This window comes from Helianthus annuus, chromosome 16 (assembly GCF_002127325.2).
Source record: "Helianthus annuus cultivar XRQ/B chromosome 16, HanXRQr2.0-SUNRISE, whole genome shotgun sequence".
In the NCBI taxonomy this organism is placed as follows: Eukaryota; Viridiplantae; Streptophyta; class Magnoliopsida; order Asterales; family Asteraceae; genus Helianthus; species Helianthus annuus.
This window is the reverse complement of record NC_035448.2, coordinates 11,654,631-11,666,175: the sequence shown is the minus strand read 5'-3', so window position 1 is coordinate 11,666,175 and position 11,545 is coordinate 11,654,631. Positions and strand designations below refer to the sequence as shown.

Here is an 11,545-nt window from a genome sequence, read left to right as displayed (position 1 = left end):
CGGGGTGACGCCCTCCCACACCCTACGGCCTTTGAATCATATAGTAAATTCTATAATATATAACAATTGTTAGAAAGTTCTTAAGAATAGTATATTAATTGGGCAATTATAGCATACTAATTACATTTACTTCATCCATCTTTTTTGTGTTGAAAAAACCCTTTTGATCCACCAATCATATTTATCAAAGTTAAGTGATGTAATTAGATTATAAATTAAATTTGATTTATTAAATTTGTATTCTTTATATTAATGTAATTCTAAATAGTTACCTTATTTTCTCTATTTAAATCTTGATAAATTTTATTAGGAAAGTTTTTATATTAAGTAATAAGAATGTGTTTTTTATTTATTTGTTTCTTTTGTATTCTTTTGATCTAAAAATACTCTAGGCTTAGTTTTTTTCTTTCGATTATATATGATAGCGAGTGCTGATACCTTAAAGAAGAAAACGATACCGATCGAACTTCCGTCGCGAAGCACGGAAGAATTCTGCTAGTTAAAGCTAAGTAGTGTATTAAGCTTTAAGTCCATGTGGTGGCAAAATAACCCTTTTAGCTTGATGTATCATGTATCTAATTTGACCTTTTCAGTCACTGTATTTTTTTTACCTGATGGGCCTGATAATGGGCCCACGTTAGATAGAAAATGTGAAAGCGAAAGTGTGAGACCATCAAGTTGTACTTTCATCATCTCGATCGGATAGTATCTTCGCCACACACAAGACAACACATATTTGTTTTCCTTCTGTTTACGACGCCGTTAGGGTTAGAGGACAGAGTCCCCACAGCAGCCGTTAATGTAGGCAAAGACATCAATGACCAACAACTCAGTAGCAATTATAGGTAACATCCATAATGGAAAGTAACCATATTTAACAGACTGAGTGTTAAATGGATATTAATTTTGTTACTATGCACTTTGATGTGGGTTTTGAGAGTTATTATCTGTTTCTTTTGTTTGAAGCTGTTATAATTACTTTGATGGTGTTTAGTGCTCAAAGAAAGGGTGAAATAAGATGGTATAACTCATTATTTGATGATTATTTTTCTTAAGAAAATGGTTTAATCTTCACATGGAAAACCCAATTAAGAAGCATAGCCACAATTATATGTTTTTAGACTTAGGGGGTGTATTTGCCGTAGCTTTTTTAACAAAGCTTATAGCTTTTTTAGATTTTTTTTTTACAAAATAAGCTTAACTTAGTGTTTGGTTTAGCTTTTTAAGGTTATGCTTATTATCTTATATAAGCTAATTTGAAGATGCTTATTTGAAGATGGTTCTTTAGCTTATTTGAAGAAGTTTATTTGTGTAAGGGCAAATGATAGAAAATAAACTATAAGCTACTTTAAAATATAAGCATAAGCCAAAAATTAAAAGCTAGGCCAAACCCCCATACTGTGTTATACATCCTCCAAATGTTGTATTTATTTGGGTTATTATCACTTTTTAAATTGATTTTCTTAGTAACTAGTTTTTGCAGCATTATTTAGTATCAGTCCGATAAAAAGAACAATTGAAGATTAAAAACTAGAAGTATGCACAAAGCCGAACGAATGTCTTTGGATAGAATCAGCACGCTTCCTCAACCCATATTAGAAGCCATCCTTTGTCATTTATCAACTAAAGAGGCGGCAAGGACAAGTATTCTCTCAAGAGAGTGGAGGTACAAGTGGACCACTATTCCTAAACTAGAGTTGTCTCATAGCGTGTGGTGTGAGTCTGCCTCCAATCAAACATCCGGCATAGCAAGTTCAAGGAGAAACAGAAACATGCGGTGTAAATCTTGCTATGATATGCAACACATTCTGCTGCTGCGCCAGGGCCCAATACATGAGCTCAGTTTTTATATACCTGAAGATGATTGTTTGGGATTAGATCCAATAATGCTTCATTTGTCGAGGAACCATCCGGTCAAGAAACTAACACTTTCTAATTGGGATTGTTACAGTAGCTATAAATTACCTACATCTCTCTTCTCGTTTCATCACTTAACAGACCTTGATATCAATTGTCTTGATATCAATTGTCTTGATCTTGACCATCCACAAATATTCAATGGATTTGGGAGCCTTAAAACCTTATGCTTGAGGTTTGTAGGGATCTCTTCAAAAACTCTTCTGTGTCTTTTATCCAATTGTCCATCACTTAAGACTTTGACTCTGGTAAGCTTCCACTCAAATATACATCCTCATGTCGTGGGCTTTCGAAACTTATTTGAATATTGTAACGTGATGCAGCTTGTAGGTTATGCAGATGATAAATGCACCGTTAATGAGCTATTTGAGTGTTTACCAATGATTGAGCATCTAACTACTTGGCCTCGTGTCTCTCGGGTAATATTTATTTATCCGCCTTATATGTAAATGAAAGAAAAGTTTTGAAATTTGGCTGTTAATCTTGGTTTTGGCCCATGGTTCAAGTGGCTTGTACTAGACTTAGTTCTGCAAGTGCTTCCAACCTCACTAATTCATCTCAAAGACATTTGTTTCGAACAAATATTTCGTGTTCACGGCTATGGGTTAGCTTTTCTTCTTGTTTTGATCAAATGCTCCCCGAACCTGGAGACAATTAAGCTAGAGGTAAATATGTAATTATATCTTGAAATGGGTTTGTTTTGATTCTCATACCAAAATACACTGACACCAATCATCTCACGGTAGTGTGATTCAGATGATGATTGTGAGGAATACTTCGTTGTATGGGAAGAATATTCAGATGTTTGGTTGGAGCATCTAAATGAATTAGAGATTGCATGTTTCAGCAACTCGAAGCCTGAGATGGATTTTGTGAAGTTTATCTTGGCTAGGTCACCCAAGCTGAAGAAGGTCACCATACGCAGCATTGTTCATCGGGATCAAGAGTCAAAGATGTTGAAAACTCTCTTACAAGCCCCACGCGTGTCACCGGTAATAATAACCGTTCGGTGAGAAACTAAGAGTTGCTTTAAAGACCTTTTGATCACTCAACTTTCCTGTGAATTAATGTTGAGATTTGTGATGATAATTTGTAGTTTGTATAAACCTTTAGATGACTCAACTTGCTTCAAACTTTAGACCTTTGGTCAGTCTTTGGGCTTTTTTAACTGTTGGCTTCCGCGCAACCGCTATTACTCCAAACGTACTAGATGCTATAAAGAGTCAGAAAGTTGTTTGGTCTCAATTGGCTGCTGGCTAACAATAGATGTAAAGTTATGGACATTGTATTTCCAAGAGTTTAGGTAAGGTGATAATGACATAAAAGGTAAGGTAACAATAGATTTTGAGTTTTGGGCTCAAATTTACCCCATGAAAAAGAAAGCTACGTTTGTGTTCATTTCACTCTTTTACTATAAATAAAAATGAAATTACTAGTTTGCATGCTTAAATTCTTAGGAAGAACTTGATGATGTCATGGTAATGTATTTTGGAAAAAAAAAATGTTATGAAAATGATTAAATGTTTTACAACTAGGTGAGACACCTGAGCTACATTGCAAGGTATCTGGTAAGACACTGATATGGTACGGGATATTGTTCTGTCCGTATATGTTCTTTTTGTCACGGTCAATAACAATAAAAAACAACTATATTTTATCCTAACAACACTATTATTTTTAACAAAATTTATGTTGGAACGTCGAAAAAACCATAAAAATGAATATTGGTATCGGTACCAATGTCCTGACGGCATCGTTTCAATTCGTCACAGTAAAGATAAAAAAAAAGTATTTGTATTTGACTCATTCGATTTTTATATTTTTTTTTTATCGAAACGTAGATAAAATATGCACATCTTAAAAGGATTGCAAGATATATCAACGGTTTTTTATTAGTAAAAAATAAAACATGACTAATTTTATAATATAAGTAAAATATGCACATCTTAACAGCCCACTAGGACATTTCCGATCAACAGATACGTTCTTGGTTTAAAAAGGCATGAGAGGAGGAAGGTTCACGTATGCAAAAGGGAAGCTTCACTTTTTATAATTAAAGGTCATGATATCGTGCATACATTCTTAACTTAACTAAAGATGAGTCCGTTTGACGGTAAAGCCTGCCTAGATATAGGCTAACAAATCCCGTCAGGCTGACACCATAACCACACCTTAAGTTGGTCGCCTATAACATATGTGATATATTGTTTTTGTAGTTAATTTTCTTTATATTATATTTGCTTTTGTGGACTTATTTTGATTTTTTTTCGCTTGATGTTGTTCGTTAGGGTTAAGTCAGTGACATCTTTTTCACTTTTGTTTTATCTGCCTTTTTTCCATTTGATGTTTAAGTATTTGGGGGGGGGGGGGGAGGGGGATATTGCACGGTTCTCCCAACCGCTGGAGTGATCTCACTCCACAAGCTAGCTTAGCCCCATAGCTGCCTAGCGGTTACTACCCAACCGGAAACGAAAGCCTGGAGGGTGTGCCTGCCAGGATTCGAACCCGGGTCCTATGGGAAGAGGTGGGTGAGGCTGGCCACTGGGACACCCCAAGTGGTTTTGATGTTTAAGTATTGGGTTTGGTCGCGTGCCTATTTTTACTTCCTAAATGTTATATATTTTTCATTCTGTATGCGAATAATAGAGCATAGACAAACTGTTGGGATTTGTGGCGACTTTGGTCTATAGGGGCCGCCTTTTGTTTTCAAAAACGCTATTCTATTTAGTATATATAGATCATTAAGTTGAATCTGTAAATACATTTCTGGTTTGATTTTGTTTCAACATTAGTTTCAGATCCACGTGTTGGTCTTGAATCTTTCATATTTGTTCTTGATAAAAAGTTAACTTTTTTCATGATATTTAGTTTTAGTAGTTGGGATTTTTTTTCCGGTTAGGGTCTGCTACTCAAGAATAACTTTTTAAAATTTTCCTTTTTTTAAGCAGCTAGGATTGTCTGAAGATTGTCTAAAGTCCGTTACATTATTTCTGAGGTTAGATTCTGTATGAGTTATTTTGTTAACATACTCTTTATGTGTCACACCCGCTAAAATCAAAGTCGGTGTGATCTGTTTGGTATCTTCATTGCACAACGGAAGTATAAAGCTAAGACTTCTAAACAGTTGAACGCCCGCTAAGTACTCGAATCCCCATGAGTTCTTCTATTCCAACTGTTCCATAGTTTGAAAATGCAACCTGAGGAAGAACATGCGAAAAATCAACATAAAGTTGGCGAGTTCATAGTTTGTTTGAAAAATCTTTGTGTGTGGCTGAGGGAGGAGGAGGTTTAGGGGGTGTGGGCGGCAGTCGGAGAACGAACGGCGGCAGATGTGTTCGGTCTCCCATGTCTTCATCTGGCCTCTCATGTCTCTGTCTCTATTCTTCAGACATGCACACACACAAGTGTGTGTGATGTGTGATAGGGTTTCTCCAAGAAAAAAGAAAATGCAAAAAAGGAAGTGAAAAGAGGGTAAAATTTTTATGTGTATATATATAGTTAGGTTTTAAATGTGGGTTGGGCCACAGGTCCATTAGCCTAGTTCTAGTTGTTTTGAGCGGCCCAATCACATTCCAGAAGCCCGTTTTCACTCCCGATTGTCATAAAATGTCATAGAATATTATTTTAGGGTCAAATGCACTTAAAATTACACCATAAGTTGTTAATAGACGCGTATGCTCGTCGGTCGCGTTAAATCGCGTCAAACACTTCGGTTGTTGTTCCTTGTTCGTTTTTCGATCCGATTTAAACTACAAACATTAAAATTTGAAAACGAAGCAAATTTATCATATTATATTAATATCGAGGCATAACTCGAGTCCGGTGCTTCCGTTTCGTTGTTGATTGCCGGTACGTTATTGTTTCCGCGTTTTTCATTCACGTTTGCGTTTTGTGCCGTTCGTAAGCATGTTATTTTCGCAAAACCACATTCATATGTATAAGTTATACGTATAAACTTTGTATTTGTCGGCGTTGTCAGTATTTTGTCCGGTATCAGTTCGTTACCGCTTAACGCTCAGCAGATTTCCCGAAAATCACCGTACGCGCACTGTAAATTTAGATGGGCGTTCCTAGGCATTCCAAAAGCCTAATTAAGTTAATTTGTGCCTTAAACACTATTTATTATTGCCTTAAACGTTTGTTAATCGCGTAATTAAGAGGCGTTAATTACCGGTTATCACATTGTGAAACTTTACTGGATGTTCTTGACAAAAGGCGCAACCTAGAGTATACTTGGGTCTAGCTGAATTGAATCTGGCAGTAAACCTAAAATAGGAAAAAGAGGGTTGTCTAAAACTAACTACTAAGATTTTCAACTACCATGAGCGTAACCCAACGATATTGTTGTTTCAATTGTTACTAACCAAAAAGATACCATTTCATGAATAAACTCCGTCAGGAATTCAAAGCACCCAACATATCCAAGACATGTAAGAAGACAACAACCTTCTTTTGGAAAACTGCAAAAAATTTTGGGCGCCACGGATCGGCTTTTCCTCTTTGTTTGATCAAATGTTCCCCGAACTTGGAGCGTGCGCACCTAGAGGTGAATGATATAATTACATCACGTATTATGTTTGTTTGATTATTACTGACACAAAAATACAAACCTTCATGTAGATGGAGTGCGATTTGGACTTCTCCGCCATAAAGGATAAATATTCAAACGTTTGGTTGGAGCATCTGCATGTATTGGGTCTCTGTTTTGGCAGCAACAATATTGAGACGGAATTTGTAAAGTTTATATTGGCTAGGTCACCTAAGCTGAAGAAGGTGACCATACTCACTGCGGTAGATCGGAAACACAGTCGAAGATGTTTAAAACGCTCTTACGGGCCCCACGCGCGTCTCCCGAAGTTATAATTACCCCCTTTAGTTTTCTTGAGAAGTAATATTGAGATTTAGGATGATAATGTAATGTTTGTATGGTTACTTTGCTAAGGTATCAGTTGTTTGAGATTTGTGACTTGTTATTAGTTATCCGGTATTGTGGTCATTTTCTGGTCCATTATCAGTTATTTTTGTGTTAACTCATTGTTTGATATTTACTTATTTGATGTTTTAGTTATTCTGTATTAATTTGTAAACGGACACTTCCACGCAAAGGTTACTATAGATATTTACCATTATTTACGCATATTGTACATGTATCTATCTACGTAACATTTCCTCCATGTTTCAGTATATGTGTCTGTACTTTGTATTTATCTTGCTTCCATCTCCTCCTTTTTCCTTTCGTAACAGAAGATCGGGGCTCAGGACTCACGACGATCAATTTGTGACTAACAACAAAATTTAAGAAAACATTACGAAATTGCTCATAGAAAGAGGATTAGGGTTCGAAGAAAGCATACCGTGGAAGAAGGCAAAAGGCGGTGAGGACATCTTAGAACACAATAAATTGCAAAACTTTGGGGAATTTAGAATATAAGAGTTTGAGAGATAAAGCGAGGTTAGTTAGAATTTTGGAGCTTGAGATAAGCACGATGGTAATTAATAGAGTAATCTCATTCATATCCATATCAAAATTTCAAACGTAGAATCATGAACCTTGCAGTTGGAGGGGGGCGAACCATTTACTTCTGAATTGGTCGATTTGGGTGGTATTTCTTTTGCAATAGGTCCAAGGGAAACAGGGAAAATGGCCTAGTAACTTGAACTTTGCACTAAATCTATTTTTCACGCATACAACCTCCTAGCTATTTTTATTCAAAACTCAAATTTTCTTTGTAATAATATTGTTTTTCTTAATCTTGACTATTGGTTTAATTATTTATCGAAAGTTGAAACTTTGACAATTAAAGTCTTAGTGCTAAACCTAACCCGTCTTATCCCATTTTAACTCGCTACCCATCCACCCATCTAGCCATTTCTACTTGTAGCAGTTGAAATGATAAATGGAGTGATGTGCTTTTAATTTGGAGTTTTAATTAGCAGGGGCGGATCTACAACTAGTTTGGCGTTCCCAAAAACACGTTCGATTCGTAATTTATAGTGTTAAGTTATATAGAAAATTCTGAAGAAACCCTTTAATATTTTGTAAAGAACCTTATAAACAAATCTAAAGAGTGGTCTACTGGTAAATACTTGCTATGGTTATGCTTGAAGTCCCGTGTTCAAGTCAGTATAAAGTCGTTTTTCCAAATTTTTGTTTTGTGTTCCTTTCTCTATTCTTTAAACTCGAAAACGAATAAGGGTTTCGTTGTCGACTGATGTGTGTCGGTGTGTATATAATTTAGATATATATTTTAGCCCCTTTTTACACTTTTAGCCAAGTTTTAAATTTATAAAACACGATATTTACTAACACTAAACACACATATGGGCAAGTGCACCCATCGTGGACGTAGTATAGTGTTGGTAAGATACCGAGGTCGTCCAAGGACACAAGAGCTTTTAATACCGGTTTATCCTCAACGTCTAACCAAATCAAAAAGTGAGAAAAATGTTTTAAACTAAGAAAAATAAAAACTAACTAAATGCTGAAAAATAAAATAAAATAAAAACAGATAGACAAGATGAATCACTTGGATCCAACACGTGTATTAGTATAACCTTTGATTATTTTCGCACTTTTGCACTTGTTTAAGAGATTATCTTAGTTATTGTAGTAGGCCCCTCTTTTGAAGGCGACGTTACCCTCAACCCAGTAGTTTGAGTCAGCAAGGATACAATCCTAAAGGGTCGGATTATTGAAAGATAATGAATTAAGTTATTAATGCAAATTGTGGTAGGCCCCGCTTTTGGCGGTGACGTTACCCTCGGCTAAGTAGTCTGAGTCAGCAGGGATACAGTCCTAAATAGCCGGGTTATAGTATTAATAGTAGTTAACTTATGAGGGGGTCAAAGAGTTTGGATCCCCGCCATCCAATACCTATGGGCATTGAAGGAGATCCTACTAAATTTGACCCAAGTCCCAAGCAGGACCTCTAAACGCTGAACAAGGGCAAGACCCTTACCAAACCGTTCCCTTAACCCCCGACCAGGTAGCCAACATACCTCCATATAGACCGTGGAGATATGAATGGTGAAAATCTTTTATTTTATATAGACAGTAAAATAATGCCAAGACACCACGGACAAACGATAAGGAAAGATCACCTTCAACATAAGTAACTAGTTATTAAAGTCATTAATACAAAACCAAATAAAAGTGCAAAAGATTAAAAATAAAAAGTATTATACTAAACACTTGTCTTCACCAAGTGATGTAAGAGACTTAGGCAAACATGGCCTTGATTGTCAAGAACTCTTACGATCAATCTTGGATCCCGAGACGACTCACACACTCTACGATGGACAATGGATGATGGTGGTGGATGATGGTGTTATGGTGGTGGTGGGTGGTGGATGAAGTGTGAGAGAGGTGGTGTGCCAAGGGATGAGAGAGAATGAAGCCAAGCTCCTCTATTTATAGGCTGAACAGAAGGTTGGACACGGCCCCGTGTCCGCTGGACACGGCCCCGTGCCCGTCTGACATTCTCTCTCTTCATTAATTATAATTGCGAATTACAATTAATGCGCCTGCTGTACTTTCACCACGCCCCCGTGCCCGCTGGACACGGCCCCGTGGTGGGCAATGAAAGCTTCTACTGGTTTGTCTTTTCTGCTGCTTCCTGGGCACGCCCCCGTGTTCGCTGGACACGGGGCGTGTTCAGACTCTGTTTCTTCTCCTTTGCCTTCGGAGGTGCCGTTGAGGGTCCGGGCAGTCTACTTTTGTTCCTTTTCTTGTATTTATGCTAGAATTAGTTGTCTTTTTGCTTCTTTTGTGATTTTGAGCTCATTTAATCCTGAAAATGCAAAAGGAAGACAAAAACACTATTTTTCCAACATTAGTACTTAAAAAGGGTTAGTTTTATGCCTTAATTGATGTGATTTATATGTTGCATTTTACACACATCATCGACCGTTCCTATTTACTCTAAACCCAAACACACACAGAAAGTCACATAAGAGAACACACGCTACCACTCATCCACATATCCACTCGTCTCCAGCCACCAGTAGGGTTGTTCATGAGTCGATCGAGGGCAAGCTTGGACTCGGCTCAGATTTGAAACCAACCTGAAAATCTAAGCTTAGGCTCGACTTGGTTTTAAACCGAGCTAGCTCGCAGGGCCGTCTTCGAAAATGGTAAAAAAAATTTAGGCTCTGTGCGAGGTAAAAAAAGTCGGGCCCTACCCGGCTTGTAATATAAACTCATCAGTCATATATATAAAAAAAGTAAAAGACCCATAATAGAACGATAATTGTTATATATAAAAAGTAAAAACCATGATACAACCATAATTATTATAAAATAAATAAAACAAAAGTAGTGAAAATTATCAAAATTTGTGTCTTTTAAAAATGGGTGAATCATTTTATTATTTGGTATTTTGTTTAAGTTTAAATGAGTCTTTTAAAATGGTTGTAACTCTAGGTATTAATATGTTTTTTTAAAGTTTATTTTTTAAAAGCAGTGAAAATTATCAAAATTTGTGACTTTTAAAACGATGTTATGTTATTGACGATAACCTAGAGTTTTGTATCGGTTAATATTGTTTTTTTAAATTTTTAAAGTTTATTTTTAAAAGTAGAACTCTACATCAAATTTGGATGCCTATATTTTTTTTTAACGGCCAACAAACTCAATCCCGAGCACTCTCGGGGCACCCACTGGACAAACGGAGTACTCCGAGAGTAACCCGAGTCCACCACCAATTCCGGGGAAAACCCGGTAACCCACCCGCCCGTAGACACGACAGTGAAATTATCGGTAAAACCCGTTGGGCTCAAGGATCAAACCCAGGTTTCCCTGAGTCTCATATCATTGTCCACCAGTGCCTCACTGCACCAAGTGGAAGTCAAACCTACATCTCTCAAGAGAAATGCAAGCCCTCCACCACTTGATCTAGAGATTTTTCAAAAAGTAAAACGACATGTGTTATATTATTTTTCAGTGGATGGTAAAAAAATATATCTTATTGTTGAGTTTTTCTAGCCGTTAGTATTGCAACTAAAAAAATATACAAATAAATAGTTTTTTTTTTATTGTTGGGCTTATAGACTAAATATTTAAAAGCCCAATAATAGTATTAGTAGGGCATCCTCTTTTATCAGTTCATCTTCTACATGTTGAACTGCTGAACCAGCGCCGCAACTCACCGAAGAATAATATTAGGGCCACATTACTTTCTTCTTCTTTATTTTTCTATCAGTTAGGACGACAATTGAAGGTCAACGTATCAATAAGCATAACCTTAGATCTTGGTTGGGTATGAAATTTGCTATGCCGGAGGAGGTTCCACCGCTGCCGGGCCCCGTAAGATTTTTGGCCCTGAGCCATCGCCCACCCAGCACATGCTCATGGCCGGCCCTGCTGGCTCGGCTCGGCTTGTTTTGTTTCGATTTAAAAAAAGAAAAATTAATACATACCTCTCAAAATTCAGTGGTCTAAAATATTATTCAATAACTAAAAAAAACATCTTCAAAATAAGTTCAACCTAATATATTAGAAAGCCAAAACCAAGTTCAACAACACACACTAAGCTTTAAATTTCAACAAAATACAATATTAGAGTATTAGTTCATTAGCATGGTAATCAACCTTCAAATATGTTATAGATATCAAATTACACTCCTCAAT

The 11,545-nt window shown here is 36.6% G+C and overlaps 1 protein-coding gene across 3 annotated transcripts; it reads left to right on the top strand.

The window, feature by feature from the left end:
• Positions 1–679: 679 nt before the first annotated feature.
• Positions 680–3,078, top strand: LOC110924460 (F-box/FBD/LRR-repeat protein At1g13570). 3 transcript variants are annotated; one of them, XM_035986043.1, is made up of 5 exons: positions 680–845; positions 1,475–2,165; positions 2,241–2,336; positions 2,424–2,582; positions 2,674–3,078. In XM_035986043.1, exons 2-5 carry the CDS (start codon positions 1,539–1,541, stop codon positions 2,737–2,739), a joined length of 948 nt encoding a protein of 315 aa, XP_035841936.1. In that variant the 5' UTR covers positions 680–845; positions 1,475–1,538; the 3' UTR covers positions 2,740–3,078. The 3 variants fall into 3 exon arrangements, with proteins under 3 accessions (XP_035841936.1, XP_022024156.1, XP_022024155.1); XM_022168464.2 differs by having other exon boundaries at positions 689–845; positions 1,484–2,165; positions 2,664–3,078; XM_022168463.2 differs by having other exon boundaries at positions 689–845; positions 2,664–3,078.
• The last annotated feature ends 8,467 nt before the right edge of the window (positions 3,079–11,545 follow it).